The sequence below is a fragment of the Mya arenaria genome, chromosome 3, assembly GCF_026914265.1.
Source record: "Mya arenaria isolate MELC-2E11 chromosome 3, ASM2691426v1".
Lineage (NCBI taxonomy): Eukaryota > Metazoa > Mollusca > Bivalvia > Myida > Myidae > Mya > Mya arenaria.
This window is the reverse complement of record NC_069124.1, coordinates 66,035,056-66,060,726: the sequence shown is the minus strand read 5'-3', so window position 1 is coordinate 66,060,726 and position 25,671 is coordinate 66,035,056. Positions and strand designations below refer to the sequence as shown.

At 35.0% G+C, this 25,671-nt stretch overlaps 1 protein-coding gene across 1 annotated transcript; it reads right to left on the bottom strand.

Annotated features, from left to right (window-relative positions):
• Positions 1-3,585: 3,585 nt before the first annotated feature.
• LOC128226900 (sushi domain-containing protein 2-like) lies at positions 3,586-24,939 on the bottom strand. Its single transcript, XM_052937012.1, has 21 exons — positions 24,795-24,939; positions 18,423-18,550; positions 17,843-18,211; positions 17,493-17,591; positions 16,789-16,957; positions 16,456-16,565; positions 16,069-16,210; positions 15,674-15,855; positions 14,769-14,932; positions 14,276-14,393; positions 11,131-11,300; positions 10,602-10,870; positions 10,278-10,418; positions 9,744-9,932; positions 9,369-9,505; positions 8,546-8,660; positions 8,047-8,200; positions 7,645-7,727; positions 7,232-7,417; positions 5,621-5,735; positions 3,586-4,432 (listed from the first exon to the last, which is right to left on the bottom strand). The coding sequence occupies exons 1-21, from the start codon at positions 24,862-24,864 to the stop codon at positions 4,363-4,365; spliced, it is 3,180 nt and encodes a 1,059-aa protein (XP_052792972.1). The 5' UTR covers positions 24,865-24,939; the 3' UTR covers positions 3,586-4,362.
• Positions 24,940-25,671: the final 732 nt, after the last annotated feature.

Genomic DNA, 25,671 nt, shown 5'->3' with positions numbered 1-25,671 from the left:
GTCATTTTGATCGTGAACAAAAAAGCTGCACGCGTTAGGAAACGTTGACGCCGGCACGTCAAAGATGTGCCGATGGTCACGTCACGTAGGGAATGGAGATACGTAAACGGCAATACCGGTCCGGTCTGCGCGGCATTTGTGGTTCCGGAAATATCGTCGGCATTAACTTTACATGGTAAGGTATGGCAAAACCGCTGAAAAACTACGGTTTTCGACGCACTTTGCGGTCTTAGAAATCGATGATCGAATAACGTCCCCGGTACTCTGAAAAATGATACCAGAGTGCCAAATTATATCAACAGCCTGCCTGTAGTCCATGAACGCTACATAGACCTTTGACCTGTGCTCAAGGACAAATCTCACACTTTAGCGAACGAGGACCTAGAACATCCGAGACCTTCTTGCAGTTTCCCAGGTTGATTGTTGTCTGCCGATTGATACAGTCTTTTGATCGACCTAACAGGCTCGGTTCGTATAATTTAATTAGCATCCATCTCAACCATTTTATCTAGATCTTGGTCCAAATTTTGAAAACAGTGATACAGCGTACCCTTTTAAGCAGCAAAATTTGCCCTGTATACTTCATTCTCTGTTCGTTATCTATACATGTAAGGATAATTGCAGAAACAAAACTCGTTTCCTAATGTCACTTGTGGTCTGAGATAAATGGCGCTCACTATACTTATAGACAAACATACTGGTATAATTTAACTATTCATGGTGCTTGATTACTCATTAAGCTTGTTTGGCTTTGAGGTTCATACTCGACACCAGCATTTTTTGGTGATTTATGTTTTTGTCTCTACGATGCAAAGGTGGGTGACATTGATCGGACGTCCCGGAACTCTTGTTAGTAAATGCTCCTTAACTATTTGACCCACAAAACATTCACCAAACTTCAATTTCAAACAATTGTTAAATGCATTGTTTTCAACAGCAGCATTTAACGTAAACAAGAAATTTAACTTATTTACTGTGGAGTGATTGAATTATTCCCGCGTTTTTTATGACGTCAAATGATAAACCGCTTTCGGTTACGGTTGTGATGGTCTACTGACCGAATGGGTTAGAAGGAATCACTGTACGATTTTCTTAATTTAACTTTTTTAAACGATTCTGGAAAGAAGTAATGAACTTTTGGTGTAATTGTAATGAATGATTGCGAGATTGATATCACTATCGGGGATATGAACGCCGTTGGGCTAGTTGAAAAGTACGCGCGGAGTCCTTCGGATGTATTCCCAATCCTTGGTCGAAATTCCAGCGTTGCATCGTTCTTCATAATTTCGTCCAGTTGAAATTTTGGCAAAGGATTGCATCATAAAATACAAATGCAAATCTCAAATATTTACTCGTGTAGAAGCAGAAAATAGCATAGTATTTTGTAGGCTCAGAAATATTTTCATATCTTTCTGTAAAAAAATATTTAGAAATTAACGTCACTAACTCGTTTGTTACATCGGTTTTGACCCGTGGTGACCCATGTGAGAATGAATTCACGTGATTCCTCACCCTGTTTAAACCACATGACTTTCTCGCTCTTCCAAGCAAAACGATCTGTCATGATAACTCAAATTACGGGCCAATTCTAAACACGGAACATATTAAGCATGCCCATCTCGGAAGAAAACAAATTGAGGAATCGCCATGGCTTTGTTGCTGTTTTCAGCTGTGGTTTGCAATCAAAATAATATTAGCCATCTATCGCCAACTGCTAATAGGAATAATATTATGAAACTTGGTAGACATGTCTCCAATGGAAATGGGCATAGGAGACGCCAGTAACGCCTACTTTATTGTTACCTGAGTTACGCAATTCAAACAACTGAAAAAGTGGACAACTTTCAGAACACTTGTTAACCTTTAAGCTTAGAGCTTATAAATATATTCTTGGAGTATTTTCTTGGTATTGGTATTGAATTTGGATAATCTTTATACTGGAATATTAAAAGATACAAATGTATCCAAATGGACATTTTATTGATACTTGAAAATGAATACACAACGATATACATACAAAGCAGAAGTATTACGAATGTTATAAAATACATAATGGCACAAATTTGATTTGTAGTTACTTGACACATGAACGCTATCGAACAAACCACTTCATAAAGTGAACATATACGATCTTTTTAGTCTTAACAAAATGAAAAAAAGTTAAATCAAGATTGCTAGATTTTTTTGTGTGACAAATCGCATTGAAACTTTAATTTGCAAAATCAAATAAACATTGCTTTAAAAACTGCCTACTTAAACTCTTAGTATCGTTTTTTATTAACAATTGATCAATTTAATCAGAAAGTGAACGTATGATACGAGAGTTGTTCAGATGGCACCAATGTATAAACATAAATTAAGCGGCAAATGTAACTCTCATTGTCAAAGAGGACATACTGGAAACGACTACAGCAGCTAAATAAACTACACACTACATTCCTGTTGGTAGTAGCTCTACAATGAAGCACGGTCAGCTCCGGTTACATTTGGTCTGAGTATTTATCTTCAAATAGAGGTGATATAAGGTCTTTTCTAAACTTAGTCAAGTTTTTTTGCATGAAACACAGCAAAACTATGTATCTTAGTGGAACATGTCATATCATTCATGTTGATTTGTTAAAGAATTGTAATATAAAGGTTCTGATACGATATCAATATATAACTAATAATTATTCACTCCAGCATAGAATAATTTCAAAGTGTTATTATCACATGGCAGTTTAAATGGTACAGTTTTAAGTAAACTATGATTTAACTCCAAACACCATCATAAAGCTATGCAAGTTAATTTTAAAGGGGTTATTAGACACCAGATGGCCCCAAAATCGGCAAAAACAGTATTGCCTAAGCAAGCTTAGAATTGTCAATGCGAGCGTGTATGAGGCTGTTTGTGCTTACATAATTTTACATGCTTTGACCCGCTTAAAATTAGCGTATATTGGTTTCCCAGTTTAAAAACCCGTGGAATCGTTTTTCCGAACACCCTGCAAGTCTTGTGATCGTTTAACACACTTAACTGCCAATAAGCGTTTTAGCAACTCGTTGTCATTTTCACCAGATTAAACCTCTTTCACAAGTTTCCATCGATCAATTTCATCACCGATGTTGATCTGTCAGGCTCAGTGTCTACGTTGTTTCGCAGAAGTATTCCGCTTTCTTGCAGAGTCCGTTCTTCCGGGAACCCATGAAGTGTTTATATTTATTATGTGAATGTCACGTGATTAGTAAGGATAAATATAACGACGTTTATTCAAACTGACTGTGAATTTAAGAATACATGTAGAAAAATGCGCAAAAACTCAGAAAGATGCATGTGAGCGATGTGATACATTAGTTAAAAAGATTCAATGCGTTGTACGAAACGATATCAATTTTATGTAAGTTTTTGACAATTTAGTGTTATATTTTTTGCAATGTATCATCTGGTGACTAGTCATTTTAAAATCAATGCTTTATAACAGTTCTCTGTTGGCAACAACTATTGAAAGTTGAAATATTTTGAGCGCTTTTACAAAAGAAGTAACAAAGATACCTTCAATAACTGAAAATGAACGAAGTTTACACGACGTCAAAGGAAATACAGTGTCATACAAAGATATATATTTTACAATGTGCAATATTTTACATACTGTGAGAAATTTGTCTCAAAATGCTTGTCAGGCTATCAAATTACCATTATAAATTTGTTCCAAACGGTGGTTAGAGTTGTTGGTTTGCCTAAAAAGTCGAAAAATCTAATTATAAAATACATTTATGAAAATATGGCAGCAACAGACTCTTGAAATGAGTGGACAAAATTATATTATATAAGTATAAGTTAGTAATTTGTTATCTATGACATTAATGTTGAATCTACAAGTTTCTACTAAGACATTTTGATGTTTTACAGTACTGATTGATAAACTATTGACACCTTTATTCTCAAGCAGATATATATTGGATCTCAACATATACATATCGGTGTACAATAATATTCTACATGCTAATAAGTAATATTTTATGCAAAAGGGCAACCGATTTTAAACACTTTTAAAGGTTATTAACATAATTCAATAATGATGATTATTGTAAGATTCAAAACATCAGAGCAAATGTGAATAATGCATTTCCCTATAATATCAACTTCTACAGGCATTAATTCAGTACATGGATACAACTGAAATGTTCTACAAGATATAGAAAAAGTGCAAAGGTTCTTAAAAACTGTTATTAATTGTTATCTTCACAAGAGCAACGACTTTAAAATTGCTGCCATAACACAAACTCAACTCCATCAAACAACATAGTAATAAACAAATCGGTTAACTTTGATAATCAAAGATTTTCAATTTATTCTAAAGTGTTCCAAATGTCTGTTTGTTTCTAGTCGAATTCATTCATCGGCTCAATTTCATCTGGCTCATGCTCCTCCTCCGAACTCTTCTTATTTTTTCTACAATTATATACCACAATGTTTTCATAAAACTACTTTCAATCCTATTCCACAAATAAGATACACAAACTGTAATGAGAATTAACAAGAAAAGTTTCTACTTCTAATCTATAATATTCTGGAAAAGCTAGCACAAATTGTACAACACATAGAAAGGGCCAGTTGTTCTCTACCGGTCAACGCTTTATTCCACCCACTATGGTCAGTCCATCAAAGTCTTTGTTTTTTAGTGGTCACACTCATCAACTGAATGATTTACTGTTCCTTACCCACCAGGAAGTGTTTTTCGCCACTTTCAAATGATTTATATGAGACGAGCATATGTGCAATGCATGCCTTTTCACTCAGTTAGCTTTTTTGCATTTCATTTATTGTTCAGTAAGTGATCTCACATCTTTTTTCCCCCTTTCATTGTGTATGTGAAGCGTTGCATTGATGTCGCCAGTATTTTGTCATCGTGCATTTGCGAATGTTTGTATTCAAATCCTGATATTGCAAAGACTGGACAGAAGTTGAGTATGAAATCTATATCCAGTCATAAAAATAATTTAACTTTAACGGCATGTGATTTTCATGGTATTTCTAATAAGAGTAGATGCGATATAATTACAAATGACGTGTTTTGCATTCTCCACAAGAGATCTAATATCCGGTTTCAAGCAGCCATACTTTTTTATTGTGAATATTTAAAAACTGAATCCTCATATTATAGACAGGAGACTGATTATTAACCATGGAAACTATAAAATACCTAGAGCAATGCAATGAAAAATATGTTTTATCATCCCTTAGCTAAATACCTAAGTTTACATTTATCTTTTCTCAATTTCTTAATTTCTCAAATAAGATTTTGGATAGAAAAATAAACTGTTTTAACTAAGTGCTTTTAGCCTGAAAATAACATGTTTTCTATTATTACGTGTCATTTAAGTTGATAAAACAGCTCTAATTTTGAAGTATTTCAAATGATCAATATAGCTTAAGCATAAACACAAAGAATTCGTGTGCTTGGAACAGTCTGACAGAGAATGATTAAATAGCGCTTTTATATCAAACGTTATGCATATACATATTTCAATTTTTCTTATCTATATTTACTTTTAATGAAATGTTTTAGGTAGAGGGATCAAACAACATTTCTGATTAACTGATAACTGACTTTGTAAAGAACTTGAAAGCTTTACTTACTGACTGCGTCTCTTTTTTATGGTAACGACGACAACAACGATGGCTACGATCACCACCACCACCACAGCAGCAACAACACCCACTATCAATCCTATATCAGCGTCTTCAACTGATACTGAAATATGGGCATCATGCAGGGTACAAAGGAGGGCAAAACTGTATTGAAGATTTAATATTTTGTACAGTCTTGAAAAAGATATATATATATATGCTATTTCATTTCATTTTGAATATAAATGTTATATTTCTGTTCATGTTTGATAAACAAGATTGTGATTCATAACATGCATGACTGGTATATGTAAGGGCTAAACTGTAATTGAGATTTGTACGCTCGTGGAACAGAAATGTAAAGTGGCTATTTCAATTCCTTTATGTAACACTTCTTTTTTATGTTTGATAATAGAGATATTTTGAAACACTACTAGCCATTCGGAACTCCTCGGCCATTTTTATCGAAAACAACCTCGGATGTATGTCGGTTCATCTGTTGAAGTAGTTAGTAAAATTTTGAATTATATCATTAATTAAATGTAGTGTTTTAGAGTTGTATTTATTGATCTAAGTTTAAATTGATTGCGATTGAAGTGTATTATTTCAAACATAATTAAGAATCCCAAGAGTTAAGTCACAAAGTTTAATTGATAAATAAAATTACTACGCGAACTACTTCCAGCGGACTTAAACGTACCACCTTTTGAGTATGTAAACCGTCTAAATACATCCGAGGTTGTTTTCGATAAATGGCCCAGGAGCTCCGAATGACTTCTAGCATATAAACGTGTGTACTATCTATTGAGTGTTGCGTCATCACCGGTAAAAAGCGGTTTGTGTAGAACGTACAAGTTACAAGTGACACGCTGTTGTTGAGGGCACATGAAAAATGTAAGTACTACGCCAGTTTAAATATATTTTATACTCACATTGTAAAAATGGTAATGAAATGTACAAACTCACAAGGAAAGCTGTCAGTGAGCCATCATGTGGCAAGAGAGAGATTTGATTTGCAACAACTTCCAACTGCAACCTTTATTCATACGTGAAGTAACTCATACCAATACATGTACATCAATTTTTCGCAACTTGCCCATTATATTTTCAAGATACAACTTGTCATAGAAATCTGTACATTAAAAATAGTATGTAGTATTATAAGATTGAAACTTGAAATGGAGAAGCAAAATTACAACAAAACAACAGCAACCCCATTCATCCACATGATATAAAAACATTGAAAAAGAGAGGCAAACATGCGTACTAAGTAGACAGTTTTTTGTTGTTGTTTTTTTTGTACGAATTTTGATAAACTTTTTCATCCTACAATAATAGGCACATTTAGAGTTGTTGATGGTAATATACAATGTTGATGGTAGTATCTAACTTGTTGAAGCATTTCTTTGTGTATTTCGTTATAAACACGACAACAAGCCTTGGTTCAGGCACTAACAGTCAAACTTTTCGATCCCAGGGAATGTTATTATTCAATAACAAAATGACTGAAGGCATGATTTGCTCCCGTACCCACCTTATGTCCAAGACTATTTGATTGTGTACATATGACTATATAAGATTGACTAGTATACTTCATCAGGATAAATCCTAGACACTTACTAGAACAGACAGCTTCTACAGCGGGTTTCCACTGCTGCGTGGTGTTGGAGGTCGCAGTGCATGTGTATGTGCTGGTTCCCTGCAACTCCCCGACCCTGCAGCCAGTTATGGTTGTTGTGGTTCCCACCGTATAGCCGTAGTTGCTCTTCTTGGACCGCGGCACATCCAATAGACCACATGACCTAACTGGAGTAGGTATGATAAATATAACTGTTATGAATATGAATTACTAGAAACACATTGATGATGGAACCTGAAACTAATAAAAAGCATCATTGTATACATAGGGTTAAGATCAAATACCTATCCTCGGAAGTTATGGTTGACTCAAAAGCCTGCTCTCAAAAACTGCACTAAATTTGAAAGCTTTTGAACAACCAACAAATGATCCATATCTAAAAAGGTCTACTTACTAGGTTGTAGGTTCTGGCTGAGAGCGTCAAATCTCGCTACAGCATCTCGAGTACTCTGAGCAATGGCCCTTGATCCAGTCATCCTGAAATGGCAAAACTCGGGTCTGCATTTTTCTTTCCTTTTAAAGACTTATCCTTGTCAAAGGTTCAATCCATTCAAGAGCCTTTCTTTACAGTTTATCATAAGGAAATTAAGTAAATCTTATAAACAATGGAATAAATTTAAACAAATAAGAACAATTTTGGCATATAGGTTTGAACAATTGTAAATTGCCTACAGTCCCTCAATGAGCCTTCTGGTGTGTTTAATACAAAGTAAACATGAGACAAAGATAAGAATGGAGCACTTTAAATTTCGCTCAAGCGTTAAGTCTTTTAACATAAAGCTGGAACCTAACTTACTTGTAGTCAAAATCACACTCCTTATCCTGTTGGCAGATGTTTTCCGAGCCGATATTTGGCAGCGGTGTGGGGGAGAGGACAACTGGCCCTAGGAGGGAGTTGTTGGCTGGCAGGAAGTTCTGGAACAGGCTAGACCTCTCATCATTCACTGACCCTTTGCAAAAAAACAATCTTAATAACCATTATCAGACAATATGAAGATGATGAAGAGACGATGAAGAGGAAGTCTGCATTAAGCGCTTGTTTGATGGTTCATCTATTATTTTATAAAAATTGGCGCATTTTAAAATTAATATGTATTTTAATATGTGACCTAACATTTGAGCTAGTTACACAAAATGTCATTCAAATCTTAATGCAATGTTTTATGAAAGACAAATATTGGATTGACAAAGCATGATTGGACATTCGAACTTATACTTGAATAGCCACAATGGAAGATGGTTACAAATACTTCAATATTAAAGAAAACATGACCAAGACAATGCTATATACATACAAGCCACTTGGAATGTGTGTATTTCCTGTGGTGACATCTTTCTCACATCTGTCACCGTCCCGTTTGGCATGAACATGCTTGCATTTAAACCACCAAACAGCCCAGAGACAGAGGCCTGTAGTGATACGGGAAATGATGTTTTAAAAACATATTTCTTTTTGAAATGCGGTCTTTCAAAAAAGTGTGATGCAAATGCTTCTGTAACATAAAGCATATATTGATTTGCAATATTTTCTTTCCATTCACAGAAAAAATAGTATACATGTCATGAAAGTGAGTTTCACAAAAGTTATCTGTTCTGGTTATTTGAACTGCCTGAGAACCAAACTTCCAAGCATAGGGTCCCGGGTTTGAGCTACAGACTGTCATTATTCTTTTTGAAATATTGATAAACAGGCTAGGGTACCAGAAATTCAATGAGGATGCTTAATTAAATAGACACCATGCATAAAATACCTTAAAATACTTAAGCAGCATGTCAATGCCATATAAAAAAGGCTAAAGGCAATGTACATAAAGGTCAAGACCACTTACAAAAGTATGAAGTAGATGTATTATCAAAATCACTTACAAAGGTATATGGTACATGTAGATCAAGATCACTTACAGAAGTATGTATTACATGTATGACAAGGTCACTAAAATTTGCTATGAGCTATATGTAGGACAAGGTCACTTAGAATGTATAAGTTATCTATTAGTCCAGCCCATTTACAAAATAATAAGGTACAAGTAGATCAATAGCACTTACAAAGGTATGAGGTTCGTGAATGCCAAAGTCACTTACAGGGGTAAGGGTTACCTGTTTGTCAGTGCCACTTACAAAGGTATGGGGTACAGAAATCAAGAGCTGGAGTGTGTTGGAAGCCTCAGCCACCTGGAACCCAATTCCATTGGTCAGCAAGACAGTGTAGTTGGACTGGAGATTACGGGTGTGGTCAGAGTTCACAACAGCAAGACCTGCACAGGGAACAGCCAAGTTAATCAGCCTTTTGTGAAAATATCCATACAATAACAACCAAGATATCTTAAAAGCCAACAAGTAACATATATCAAAATGCAATATCCCTTAAAATGGCTACAAAAAGGCTTAAAATTCAAACTTCCATAATAAAAAAGAAACGGTATGAACATGACATCATGCCATACGCTTTTACAAAGATATACAACATCACATGATGATAAACTCTTAAAATACCTTTGAAGTCTTGCCAGAACATGGGGCCATTATCAAACCATGCATTGACTCCGTTCACATGAACATTCAGCCGCTTCTGTGAGCGGTTGTACTCGGGGCCACACAGTTGGATCTCCACACGGTCCGATGTGCCCACGTCCTGGACTGCCACCGAAGTTAAAGTGACAGTTGTGTTGATTTTCTGACCATCTGGGGGACAGAAACAGGTTTTCTTCTTAAAATATGCCTAAATATTATAGGATGAATTAAATTTCCAATATTTTGAAAAATTAAACATACAACTTTGGTTTAAAGCTGGAGCTTAAAATTATTCCTCAATGATACTTATTACCAGTCGAAGCTCGTGAATGAATAAATTGCAATGGAACATTTTCTTATAACTTTTCCATGGAACGAACATAAATTCAATGGGAGTTTATCTACGTTTTGGTAATGATTTGATTTTTCAAGTTTCGTAGAAACTTCAACAGAAAAACAATTGAGTAAAAAGCTAACAAATTAGAAACAGATTAAGGTCGAAATAAAAGATTTTACTCTCAGTGGGATAAGGGTTCCTCTCAAACCGTCCCTGGATGATGGTGTTTCCGGCTTGCATCAGAACATAGTCTCCTGGCCCTCGTATCCGGTGCTTCAAACCACTGAATGTACTAATGTGGCCCTGACCATAGGCACTTACTGGGGAATATAGTTAATCAATGAGACAAAAACATAAGAATGTTGAAGTAAGAATTATTGGAATTATTCCGTATCAGTACAAAACATCAAAATGCACACACATATAATATTATTGTGGCCCAATATGGATTAGTAAATCCTTAAACTGACTGACATAAAAGAAAAAAACAACCTTATATTTACCAGGTACTGGTGGGTTGTATCCTGCACAATCCTTTGTGGGCCTCTGATCCATGTAATAATCGCAAGACTTATATTCCGTCCATACGCAGCAGTAGTGGAGCGTGATAATGTCATCTAACCAATGTGACAAGGAGGGGACGTACCCTTGCGAGCGGTAGGGGGCTGCACCCCAGTCATGGCCCCGGTCAGGGGTGCTCCCTTTGAAGGTGTCAGCGGCATAAACCAGGAGGCCGGCACTACTGTAGCAGCATTGATTACCCGCACCATTCCTTGGTTAAAACAGATCTTAACATTAACACACTAGTATCTTTTTATTTAACCAAAATTTTGGAACAGTATTATTAGAATTACCAAAGAAAATCTTTGAACGAATGGCTTGCATAAGTGTTGTTATTGAAAACAACAAAAAACGATAAATAAAATATTTCAAATTGAACTAATTCTAATGAATGTAAACAAATAACAAAAAAAAAAACAGTTTCAAATAATTTTGCAAATATTAGTTGTTTCCATAAAATTGTATGCATACACAGGTTGTACAGCCCGGACACAGTGGACGGCTGCCCCGTGGTAGAAACAGTTTTTGGGCGAGCGGGAGTTGAGGTTACACCCGACATCAGGCTGAAAGCGCCCAAAGTCTGAGAGGGCTTGGGACAGCGAGCACGGGCAGTAAGGCAGGTTGTCCAGCCAGCTCATGTCCTGGGTAGGAGGGAAATGCGTCATTTGTTGATATAAGACTTACACATTTTGTATAAATATATTATGTTGAGAAATGTTTGCTGTATCTAGCATGCACTATTTTTTAACCATGCAGGGTTGTTTTATATTTAGATTAAAACACAGAACTTTGTATAATTAAACTTATAATATAAACAGAATTATGACATTATGTTAATAAATTCCATCACAATAGCTTCTCTATTCCATAACAAAAATATTTGGTTTGTTCCTACGTTTGTTCATTTCATTGACCACGAACTTCATCAGTGTGAGACGTGGGTCTCTTGTGGATGGCATCGTGTGATAGAAATTCAATATATGAGCGTAAAACCATTCTTCTAATCATATTTAAGTTAGACATGTATATCAAATTGCTATGTTAATTTTGTTTAATACTGCAGTAACCTTCTTCATTATCATATTCGTCATCATAAACATCATCTTTATGATTATCATCATTATCATAATTTTCATACAGCAAATCACGGTCATACAATCGGTCGAACTCCTTGTTCTCGATTCATGTGATATCTATTATACTTTTATGCTGTGTGGCATTAAGCCTTCATCTATTGAACATGCATAAGCAATGATTCAAAGAAATTGCCAGAAATTGTTAGCACGAGGTTAAAGGTAAGAGGAACAAGCAAACATTAGAAATAAACCATTGACACTGGCTCGAATGTTTCGAAACTTCTCCAGTCCCTAAAACGGAATTAACTTCTTTTTTTTCTCGATAATCTGCATTATATTCATTTTTTGGTGATTTAGGACTTTTGATAGGAATATGTTTTTATGATAATCACAATAAATCATTTCTATTTATCAAAATCAAACTTAGGTATATATTTTGGCTAACTGAAACACGCATAATGAGTTTTGAGAAATCAAGACCAGATCATTTGTATGCATACTTACATAGAATGTCATAAATAATAACAAACAAACACATAAGCCAACAAATATTGTATGGAAATCACGTGTTGGCGAAATATTCCTACCATTCCTGACATAGTTACCAATTTTTGATCGAAAGTTACCAAATTCCAAACTGATAAAGTATTTCATCAAGGCAAAAATTCTGATAAAGTTTCGGAAGAAGATTGGACCAGCTATATTGCTAACATCCTCTAGAGTGTTCACAGTTTTTTTTAATATTAGATCTAGTTTATGATCCCATGTGACATTGTTTCACTCTAATTGAAGGTTTCATTAAGGCATATATTCAGATTCAGTTGCATGAGGATTCGAGGGGCTATCTTTCCTTTGTTTGCTCATATTTTTAATTAGATTTGATATTCCCTATGTATTGCACAAATTTGTGGTTCATGTGAAATTCAAATTTTTAGACACAGCTTTGTCTTCAGCCATACCACTTGAAAAGAAAATGATGTCCACATGCTTCACAACTTATGATATGATAACATACATAAACAACTCAACTCAAGAAATTACCACCTTGACTTTGGTTAATAAATATCCACAGAACAGTGTAGGCAAGCGCTGGGCACTCCTTCTTTCGCTCAATTTATTAAGGAGCACACCTTTACAAGTATTTTAACCACATTGATTGAACTTGCGACGACCATTTTTATACACACACTGCCCAAACATGTTTTCCCATTCCTGACCCTCTTGTACTGGTCGACACACATTCGCTCGTATACGGATGGGACAGTTGTTTCCATGGCTCAGAAACATTGAGTTATGCACGTTCTAGCAGACCCCATGAGATTGCTTTTTTGAAAAAGCGCTTGTCTCCGTTATTGAGCGGTCGTAGCTGGGAAATAATCATTATTTTATAAAAAACAATACCAAAAGGAGGAACAGAAAGAAAAAAATAACTATCCAGCTATAACGACCTAACACAAGGTTATTAGATGGCCTATTAGTAACCAATGTACAATAACTATCCAGCCAGACCGGCCAAACACCAGCAAAGCAAATGAAATGATGATAGATGGAAAGGATGAGAAATATGGCATATGGACAAATTTTGACGAAAGTGAATATCTATATATTGTGACGCCCGGTACCACCACTAGGAGGCAAACCCTGGAAGGAATAAAGGTGGAAATCTGTAGCACTTGCTTTTCCCTTCCTATTTCAAACCATGAATCAACAATATGTTATATAAAAGCAGTATCACAGTGTGCTTATTTTCAAGCTGGAAGTTGGCATGATACCAAATGCCAAAAGTCATTAGTATTTCAGATTTTGCTCTCAACTTTAACGAGTCAATAGTTTGAAAGATGTCATATAGTATAAATGTATGTAGATATATAAACTAAATGCGGAAGAGAAGAAAGTGTTGTTGATCATTCTTGGAAAATGTAAACGAAGTTTGTATTGTATATGAAATTCCTGAGTGCAAGCGTTCTTTAATAATTGATCGGAAACCATTGTTCTGCTCAAGGTCTCCGCAACCATGACCTTTCATCTGCTGATCACAAAATCAATAGGGTCAATTATAAGTCATTACCAACTGGCAAACCAAGTAGGAGGTTGTGGGTGCAAGCGTTCTAAAGTTATTGAGCGGAAACCGTTTTCTTTTTCACTCAAACGTCACCGCGACCTTGACCTTTAACCTACTGATCTTAAAACCAATAATCATGACCGACTAGAATACCAAATTTTCTTGGATGCAAGCGTTCTTAAGTTATTGAGCAGAACCCATTTTAGCTTTAATAGGTCATTGCCTACATCGTTTTTCACCTAAAGGATAGACTGACGGACTGATGGACTGACTGCCGGATATGGCAAACTCAATGTCTCACCGTGGATGGGGAAAAATTACGCATCACTCATTTGTCTTTGTTGTACCAGTTCAACCTCAAATGGTTGAGCCAGTTATGTTGATGTCGCTAAACACTCAAGGGATGCACATACACACCCAATCCTCTGTTCCTCTACCAGACTCGGTCTCACCCCTGTATTTCTACCACTTGTCTCACCTTTCTATCCTGATTGTACCAGTTAACACACATTTCCGTGGGCCAGCTGTTTCCATGCTTTTGTTTCATTGAGTTCTGCACATACCAACCCAGAGGCAGAACCTTGCTTGACAGTGACCTGTCATTATCAGATATGCATTAATACAAACATTTTTTTTCAATGAGTCAATAGGTAAACACATGTAGCTCAAACTGTTATCTAAGCCAGCGCCGATATAAATAAAAAAAATCTTAAGTCATTTCTTAAGTTAAGTCATGCTCCTAAGCTTAGTATTTCACTGGTCATATAATATAATATAATGACGTAATCTTTTCTAAAAAGCTATATTGTCATTAATTTCATGTTTTTTTACGTTGAGAACGTTAGAAATCTTCTTTAAACTGAAATGCAATCATCTTATAATAGCAATATATGGGTGTACACCCAAAATAGATTTTCTTTAACATAAACCATTTATAATTAAACATGACAACATCTTTAGCATGTACTAACTGGTACATCATGGGCACAGCATTGTCCTTCAGTTTGACCTCTAGAAGCCCAATTTCATACAGGCACGAGCTCCCCATACACTGATGATCTTGGGGGTTAATGGTGTAGGTCCCCTGGCTGGCTTGAATGTCTGTCCCAAGAGTGGTCAAAAAGATGTACATTCCCTGAAACATGATAACAAGTGAAAAAGTGGGCTTGTTAGGTGTTATGCTGACAAGCATTCCGAACAAACTGGTCATCTTGGGGGCTTAGTTAAGAATACTACTTAGCTAGTGGAATTATTAAGAATGTGACTTGGCCGGTGGAATTGTGTGTCCCAAGTCTTGTCAATTGGCCTCGAAACTGGGTAGCTATTGAGATAAATAAGATCTCAAAATTAAACAAACTCCCCAAACAATGGTGTTCCTTGGATATTAAGAGTGTAAAAACATGTAAAAGTAATAAGTCGGTAGAGGACATAAAATCAGTGTTTTGTTTTGATGTGTTGAACATATGTACCAACTTATTTGAAAATCATTATATGCATGCATGTTCAAAATATGGCTTTTTAAATCTTGACCCCCAAACTATGACCTTAACCTTGGACGTAAGTGGCATGTACTCTTCATAATGCATCGATGTGGCGAACATTTGTACATCAACGAAGTTATTTTAGAATCCTTCCAAAATTGAGGGAGTTATGAAGTGGCCACGAAAATCTGTCCCGTGACCCTTAAGTGTGATCTTGGTCTTGAGGGTAGGTAGGCGTACCATGTGCTTTGGATGTTAGATCGATGTGGTTAACATTTTGAAATTATTCAGAACAATCAGATTGGGACAAAAGTATCAAAGCATGGATTTAATTTTTAACAAGTTCTTTTCCAAATTGTTCAATCATTGACTTTACTGAAAATGTCTGAACCCACCTTCCCACCTTCCTCCTTATAGCCAATTAAATTCACATCGACCTTGTCGTATGAGTTGTTACTGAGCATCTCCGGGTGCCAGGTGAGGGTGAGGCTGGAGGGGCTGGTGTCTAACCACGCCATGTCTGTCTTGCTGGCAGATGTGGCAATATGTTCATCGCTTGGGATACGGCCAGGAAATACTACAATATGACCCAAACAAGTAAGTTTGATGATAAATTGTAATAAATAATGAAAATGATGTTTTATATGCTAGAATATTCAAAATCTTAATCTTAGTATGTAAACTGCATTTAAACAAAACATGTTAGTTTCGTCCAGGAACTAATTCCTTAACATAGTTCAAAGCAAGATTTTAAAACGAAATGCTTAAACCAACGGGTATCATTTCTCACCAATGGTGATGGTTGTATTGTACGATCTAGAAGATGTTTGCAGTGTGAGTGTGATTCTGCCCCTTTGGTACAGTTTAGGAATGGGACATCGAACCTTGGTCTGGCTGACGTACGTCGCATCACTGTATATGTCATCAACGATCTATAGTAGATCATTATGGTAGACAAATATTAATAGATGAAAGATGAAAATAAAATGAGTTTGTTAATTGGTATTTCTAATGTCACATAAGCCTTAACACTTTGAAAAGTTGGCAGTATTTGTTCAACTGAACAAACATGCCATATGTCGAGGCAAATGTTTACATTGTCAAGATTTGTACTTAAATATTATATTCCATCAGAACATATTTTGTCATATCAAATGTTCTTATGACAAGTGTGTACCTCTCCGAAGTAGCACCTATATCTCTGGTTGGCCTGGAAACACGGGCCGGAGACATCGATCATCTTCCCCCCAAACATGCCACCAAACTGGGGGTAGATGCTCAAACCACCTGCAATACACACAACAAAGTTGCAGCTTAAATTTTTGTCATTGTATTAAAAAGCAAAGATTATATTAAGGCCACAAACTATTTGATATAATACACATTGCAATTAAGGTCACATACTGTTTTCCTATTCAATCTGTCAAAGCAATGCCTATCCGAAGCAAAGTAGAGATAAGAGGATTTTTTTCAGGTATTATCATTTAACATTTCCCAAGGGAAGACATACTATAGGTGTTCTCAGTTGAACATCCGGCACGCACAACATTCCCGTCAGAGATTCTGAACACATATCTGCCCATTGTGTCACTGCTCTGGTTATGGTTCAAGTGAGTCAAGCCTACACTGCGAGACAAAACATCCATCCAGCCCATGCCTGATCCACCATTAAACCCGGCCTGTAAACAATGAATACACTAATTCACAGATTAATTTGGACAATTTAAAAGAAAATCACTTTATATTTTATAAACAATTCTGTGATCTATTTTTTCAAACTGTTGCGCAAGGTTACTGCCATTATTATTATTCCAGGTAGGTGATTTTTCTTACAAATGTCTGTCCCTTTCCTTTTTACGAAAAAGATAACCCTAATTATAGTAAGTATTCTTTTGTATTTTCCTTTGCATAACTCTATTTATACCATTTATACAAACATTGGATAATAGGAGTAAGACTTATAAAGCTTTTTTCTTGACCCAAATTCAAAGAACATTCTCAGAAATACACATTAACTTAAAGATAAGCAATGTTGTGAGTTTATGTAAGAAGCTTTGTTAGATAATGTTGGAATCAGGTCGCTGGATTTCTCAAACATTTAATTACCATTAAACAGCGGGGTGGTAATATGCTTACTTTAAAGAATTATGAGTAAACTGCTAATTGAAATAAAATACATGATCAAGAGTGTTGACAAATGGGCTAAAAATCGACCTGTGAATATTTCGATGGTTTCATCGCCATTTTATCATAGTTCAGAATCGAATAAGACTCGGTGCCATCAGTGAGCAACACCAGTTGGAAAGTGTTCATCTGAAACATATATACAGGTAAAACTTCACATAGATAAGTTGAATGGTAAAGGAATTATTACACAGACTTTCTAAAAAATACCACATATATATGAAATCAAGAAATCAGTCAATGAATTTTACAGAGACTTTTTCAAATATTCAGTACATGTTTATAAAATCAAAGGCCTGAATTTGGGAAAAACCAGCTTCAGAGATAAAATGTCAAACTAAAGTTTCACCAAAACATCCAATGGTGAGACAGGGAATTACCGGGCAAGGTTGTAAAAACGTCCCCTCGCATTTTGGTTTATTGCCATTGATTATGACTGTGCTTGTGACGTTAACCCAGGTCACAATCATTCCCCAAGTGGGGACAAACTCGCTGGTTCCAACCACCTGGCTAATACAATAACGACCCAGGGCTCGCAGTGTCTGATTTTGAGTGCCATACTGGAACTCCTGGTACCGAATATGCCCCGTGTAGTCCGGAAGTGTCTGCACACTCTGTCCATTATGGTAGTATGGTGCGATGAACGGAATGTCGATATATGGTGAGACATTTGAATCGCTCCAGTCCTGGGTGGCATAGTTCACCTGTCGGACATCTTCCGTGAACGCTACTAAGCCATTCTTGGTTATCTGCAATGTGACGAAATTTTAATTTATGAAAAGTAAAGATGTTTGCAGAGCTTAAATACATGTACCATCATGTTTTAAAATAAGTGTCATTACAATCTGGCAACTCTGTACATGTTATGGTCCAAGAAAAAACAAACCATAATTTGATTTAAACAGCGTAGTATGACTTTTGTACTGGCCTTACAGTTTGTAATGAAAAACAACAACTTACTATTGCTGAAGAGAATGATCTTCCTTCATAGATGATGGGTGTAGTAGTTGTGACTATGTGTTTACCCACCTCTCCTGGGTTTATTTCGTTCACTGTTGCAGAGTTGAAATTGTATAATGGTGATGCTCCTGAAATATATATAATTCAATACATTAGTAACAAGACTAATGTTGCTGCAAGCCGTTAAACACGCGGTAGAATAGGTTGTAGTCTAATCGTGTCGTTAGAAAACGATTCATTCTTGTATAATCTTGTCATTAGATAAAGAGTGTTGTTTTATATTTTCATTATATGAAAATTCTAGTTTTATCGTTTCATTAGGTGAAGATTCTAGTGTAATCGAGTCATTAGATTCATCTTTTCATTAAATGAAGATTCTCGTTTTACCGTTGCATTAGATGAAGATTCTAGTGTAATCGTGTCATTAGATGAAGATTCTAGTCTAATCGTGTGATAAGATGAAGATTCTCGTTTTATCGTTGCATTAGATGAAGGTTCTAATCTAATCGTGTCATTAGATGAAGATTCTAGTGTAATCGTGTGATAAGATGAATATTCTAGTCTAACCGTGACATTTGATGAATATTCTAGTCTAATCGTGTCATTAGATGAAGATTCTAGTGTAATCGTGTCATTAGATAAAGATTCTAGTGTAATCGTGTCATTAGATGAAGATTCTAGTGTAATCGTGTCATTAGATGAAGGTTCTAGTGTAAACGTGTCATTAGATGAAGGTTCTAGTGTAATCGTGTCATTAGATGAAGATTCTAGTGTAATCGTGTCATTAGATGAAGATTTTAGTGTAATCGTGTCATTAGATGAAGATTCTAGTCAAACGTGTCATGAGAGGAAGATTTTAGTGTAATCGTGTCATTAGATGAAGATTCTAGTGTAAACGTGTCATTAGATGAAGATTTTAGTGTAATCGTGTCATTAGATGAAGATTCTAGTCAAACGTGTCATGAGAGGAAGATGCTACTTAGAACATAAAATTGACAACAAATCTAACGTATCTTTTTTGAACCAACAATCATATCTATCTGTACAGAATCTTGTACAGTTCTAGTTTTACTCGGGGGTGGTATTCTTGGGTTTAATTATGTTTTTTCAGAAAATGTTGCAGATCAAACATTCAGTGTGATACATTTATGACATTCAATAAATATATAGTCTTAGATTCATAGATAAAAAGTTTAAATCAAACATTAAAAGGCAATCCTGAGAGAGACAATAGCAGTCACACCATGGCAATTGTTCACATCAATTTGGTAAATAAACTCTTCAAATGGTGTAATCTAAATAATTCTGACATGTTCTTTAAATTTTGTAACTGAATGGACTGATGTATTATGCAGAAGGTAATCAATAATAAACTCATCCAAACCATTGTTAGAATAAAACTTTTATTACTGAAGCGAGTGATATTAATTTTTGACATCAACATTTTTTATATGTTTTTTTTTTTATATATTTTGATACATTTCTTATTTTCTGTGAAATTTTCTTTTCAAAAGGGACTTAAAAATACATAAAGGTACAGCAATATAACTTATATATTTGCTTAATGGTCAAGTTTGAATTTATCATATAGTTTCCTGCTTTTTGAAATCAGCAAAACGTCAACTCCAAAGAACGATTTGAAAAATATGAAATAACGATGTAAGCTTAATATGCAAACATGCTACTTCTTGAAAACATTAACTGCAAAATGGGTGAAACTTTGCAATCGCTACCTGGTATGTTTTTACACATAAATTACTTTTGATTTAAAATCTCTTAAATCTTATGTTAAAATAAAGCAAAAAAAAATGTATTAATTTAAAAATCAAAATAATAGTATGTTTGCCAAAAAGAAAACAAAGCCACTTGGGGTCGTTGGACTGCGTCATCTGGCCATTGAAGCAAAATAAATCCACCTGTATTAAATATTGCGCATAAAGAGAATAGATTCCGAATATTTCTGTGATATTTTAGTTGGTTGGTAGTTGGATATTCGCGAATACTCAACTGGAAATCTCTGAATATCCAAATGGCGAACGTAGAACAACACTCATATAAAACAGTGAGTCACACAAAGATATTTCTGTGTACATGCAAAAAATTTAACTATCAAAAAAAAATCAGTATCACCAATTCGCAAATAACCAACTGGAAATGTTCGAGTAGCTCAAAATCAACATCAGCATCTAACTATTATGTAGTTGATTATTTGATTCCCCAACTGGCAATAAGAAGGTGGTTGAATATTCGAATGACTTACTACCAACTAGTAGGTAAATGGATATACAAATTGCCAACTACCAACTTTCTCCAAACTTAACCGTCATCATTTTGACAGAGTAGCCTACTAGTATATCATCAAATTCTTAATATTTGCAAAACAGAGCATCTTATCTACCCATTACAATTTTATGTCTGAATTAATGTTTATAGACCCCTTGAATGAAACAACAGTGGCACAATTTCACAGTCTGAGCTGGGAACAGTAAGATGTAAGTTTTTATGTTTATATTTTTATTTTTCTACCCATTACAATTTTATGTCTCAATTAATGTTTATAGATCCCTTGAATGAAACAACAGTGGCATAACTTCACAGTTTGAGCTGGGAACAGTAAGATGTAAGTTTTTATGTTTATATTTTTATTTTTCTACCCATTACAATTGTATGTCTGAATTAATGTTTATAGATCCCTTGAATGAAACAACAGTGGCATAACTTCACAGTTTGAGCTGGGAACAGTAAGATGTAAGTTTTTATGTTTATATTTTTATTTTTTCTACCCATTACAATTGTATGTCTCAATTAATGTTTATAGATCCCTTGAATGAAACAACAGTGGCATAACTTCACAGTTTGAGCTGGGAACAGTAAGATGTAAGTTTTTATGTTTATATTTTATATTTTTTTATTTTAATTAAACATAACTCGTAATTCCAGATCCTGAAGATGACATGCTGCAACCTTGCAAGGACACCACAGCGGACAACATAATTCCTTTGACTAATGATTCTGTTTTAAATTGCAGCACGAGACAGTGACCCTTCTGATTTTTTTGACAATTTCAAAGCTCTCAGAAATGAAACAATACACATGTACTAAACGACCTTAATGTTAACAGCATACGATACACTTTCCATGAAACTCGTTAAATTGTTGATGATTTACTTTCAGATCTGCTCATTATAGCTGAAACCAAACTGTATGAGAACTTCTACAACAATCTTTATACCGCAGACGGATACAAGTTAGAAAGACGGTCTTCACACGAGCTGATCCCCCTCATCAAACGCCACAGGACCTGGAAAGTGACCAGCTTCAGTGTCTGTGTTATAAACTGTCAGTGCAGAAGCGTAACTGTTTTTTTTTCTTAGCTTGTATTGCAAACTGTCGATGTAAGATACAGAATACTAATTATCTCTTAGTGTTTTGGGAAATGCTGATAAAATTTGATCATGTCATCTACAAAGGAGATTTGAAATACGACCTGCTGAAAAGAGATAAATAAACCTCTTCATAATATTTCTGATAACTTCCGTGCTATAAACAGTCACTGTAAACGCGTAAATGGGGTTTTCTGTGCTGGTATCGGAAACAGTGGGTGTCTGATACAGAATTTTATCTCATAGTGTTTTGACAAATGGCTGTTAACTTTTGAACATGTCATCTGCATAGGAAAGTTGAATAACGACCTAGTGAAAAGAGATATATAAACATCTTCATAGTATGTATAATAACTGTAGTCTGGAAAATATTATCTTATTATCTCTGAACCTACGATTATTATTTTTTTGAAAAATGGAGGCCCGCACTGATTGATGTCAATGCAAAGAACTTTCTGTGTAAAACTGTCATACTCCTAAAATCATTAAGTAATGGTCAAAGGCTTTGGGTATGTACTTAAACATTAAACATTAAGTGGTTTGATGCTATGCGTTAGTACAAACTTACACAAGAAGCTTTTTAGTGGTCTGCATTTTCTTGTGTAAGTTACCTACTGAATGGGCCAGCCGCTGTTTATGTTTGTCGCTTCACATGCTTTAAATCAATAAAGGTTAACTGCTGATTTACGAAATACTGACTTCTCATTTAACAAGAGAAAATGTTGACCACTAAACCTTGTTTTAATGTATAATGATCTAGTTTGCTGTTGTGATTCTCGTATTAAGGGAGAAAAAATATTCAATTTCGTCACGGCGCGATCCAACCGGAACACCTCGGCATTTTCTATTTTTGCATTGCTAAACTCAAATAGACTTCCAGTGAAGTGCATTATTGAATAAATACAAAGATCATTAAAAGTAAAGTCTTACGGCCTTAATTTTATTTTACTGACCGTTCAAAGGCGGTACCTAACAATCCTTGACAAACGCCCCAGTTGTATATGTTATATATAGTGTGTGTTGCTTGTGGAGTTTTGTGCTGTTGTTCCATGTCTTCTGGTTTGTGATTGTTTGTTTTTGTGTTTTACGTCTTTGGTGTTGACCCTGTGCCATTGAACGGACTTTATCGGTTGGTTCTCCGGTTAGCGCATTGGTTGGTGCACTCGCTTTTCACCTAGGCGACCCGGATTCGATTTCCGGCATGGGCGCATGTGAGTTTGGTTTGTGGTCGGACAAGTGGGTTTCCTCCGGGTACTCCGATTCCCCCCATAACACAAGACCACAATCTCGCGCAACATCGTGCCAACGAGATTGATTAAGTTGCAAAAGCGTGTTTCATAATCGTTGTAAAAATAAGTTTAACTTACGGGGTTAGTGTCTAAACTTTCGACTACTTTTCTTGTTTCTGTCGTTTTTCCTATAAATATAAACTGCTTATAAACTGCTAAATTGAAATTACTACGCGATCTGCTTGCAGTGGAAATAATTTTGACATAGTATCCGAGGATGTTATCGATGGAAAATTGTCGAGGTGCTCCGTTTCGGTGTAATCTAACGGAGGGTAATCAGTTGTTAACACTACTATTATTACGCTATAGAGCATAGATAACACGATAGGACAGCCCAAAGTGGGTAAGCGTGCGCTTCGCGTGCGGAATGTCGCCGCTCCAAATCGTGAACGCGTCATCGAAATGGTGAACTAAGTACTGGCTCAAACCCATCCAAGTATTGCTGCTTCACACCGAACACACGGGTATACTTGTTTTCGCAAAGAGCTTATGTATCGCATAATTATTTTACTCCATTCCTTCATATCCTCTGACTAATATTTGAATTTTACTGGGAATTGCAGTCAGTTCCATCTCATCTTTTAAATACATGAAGATGGACGCGGGCAGACCTTCAAAAACTAAAAAAAAACGTGTTTTATTGGTATTTACCTAATTGTTCTGCAAACATGGTAATATACCTTCAAACTACTTAAACATGTCCATATTTGTTAGAGAAACCAACATATTCTGTATAATTGTGCAATACCAATACATTCAGTCTAAAGCTGCACTCTCACAGATTGAACGTTTTGACAACTTCTTTATTTTTTGTCTTGGAACGAGCAAATTTTTGCGAATATGCATGGAAACCAGTTATATAAGACTGCTGACAAAACATTAGATCGCAGTTTTATATTAAAGTTCAAAAATTGATGTTGTATATATTTTTCTTAAACCGTTAGTTTAAGCCATAAACCATTAATTTTCAAACGGAAATATGAAACTCTGCGATCTGATCTTTTGTCAGTAATCTTTTATCATTGGTTTGCAGATATTAACGCAAGAAAATGCTCTTTCCAAGACAAAAAATAAAAAAAAGTTTAAAAAACGGTATATGTGTGAGAGTGCAGCTTTAATATAAGGACGCACATTGTGCAACTAGAGATTGATAAATGCGGTTTCAGCTGACATCCATCACATACCTGATGGTATCTTCGAAATCAAACTAATGGACAGCTATTTATCGCAACGCAAACAAATGAACGTCAATGTATAATGTTGATTAATATTATTTGACATAGTATATATGATCACCATAAAAATTCGTCCATCCTTGCAAATATATCGATAAAAAATATTTTTTTAATTAATTTCAATCAATATATATAAATACATATGAATTTGAAATCACAAAATGGTCAAACGCAGTAAGCTCTTGTTCAGGAAAACCTTAAACAAAATGTTTGGTATATTCACTCAAACATTATAATATCATTAACTTCAGACAAATCACTGTTTTAACTTTTTATTTGAAAATTCATCAAAACATGATTTTATAATTTAAATTTATATATCAAAATGCTAGTATGTAATATCATGTAACAGAGAAGAGACTTCTGCAGTAATCAGTATAAATATGTAATATTAAACTGAAATAGGTAACCAATTCAAATACTTGTCATAAAAATTAAACGTATATAAAAATGAAACGTTCTTACCCTGAATAGTGGTAATTGCGACATTAATTATAAAAAATCCCGCAATAAAATACCCTGTCAAAAGCGCCATTTTGAGTTTAAAACGCTTGATCAGCGATAACGCCTACGAAATATTTGCACAGCCTTTAAACTATGTGGACTTTTGTTAATCTGATGACACACATAACTAACATTTTGAGAAGTCAAAAAAAATTGATAAGTTGTCTAGAGACGATAATTAACCTATGAAATATCGCGGTATAATTATGCATGTTGTCCAATCATAAGTTGTGAAACGTTATCTTTTAAGGTATATACGTACATAATATGAAATAAGGCACTGCCTTGGATGGGCTATAGGTATGTTACCAACTATAGAAACTGCTAATGCTGTACAATTTTTCCTAGGGAAACAAGTGTAAAAGGTAAAAATAATTTTATAGGACATACCACGACCATGATTATGACCAATTAGATAATTTAGGTTGATCACAAGTAAGGTAAAGGCAATGCAAAAGAAATTGAATATTTTAATGGTTGAGAAAACTCATTATACAAACACAATAAATATACTAATTTTCCCAATACTGAATATCATACAAGCATGCAATAGTACAAAATAATGATTCCTACTTTAAAGCTGAACTCTCACAGATTTTGCTTTGAGATAACAAAGCAAGATGAACTGTTGTGTGCATTATCCATATACACTTAATTGTTCAGAAATTACTATGCTAACACTTTTAGTTCCAGCATTATATACAGCGCTTTCACATTATTTTATACGACTCAAAAATAAACATTCAATAACTTGATTTTTTGTGCCAATATACCATTTAACATATGTCTATAAAAAATTGTAATATGATGGAATCAGGATCTTGTTTATCAGCTAAAA

Excerpts from the sequence above, each read along its gene's own strand:
- LOC128226900 (XM_052937012.1), bottom strand. The coding sequence starts at position 24,864 with ATGGCGCTTTTGACAGGGTATTTTATTGCGGGATTTTTTATAATTAAT. Across the intron at positions 15,856-16,068 it reads CAATACAACCATCACCATTG|TATTTCCTGGCCGTATCCCA; the intron begins GTGAGAAATGAT and ends GTCATATTGTAG. Across the intron at positions 9,933-10,277 it reads GAACCCTTATCCCACTGAGA|ATGGTCAGAAAATCAACACA; the intron begins GTAAAATCTTTT and ends TCTGTCCCCCAG.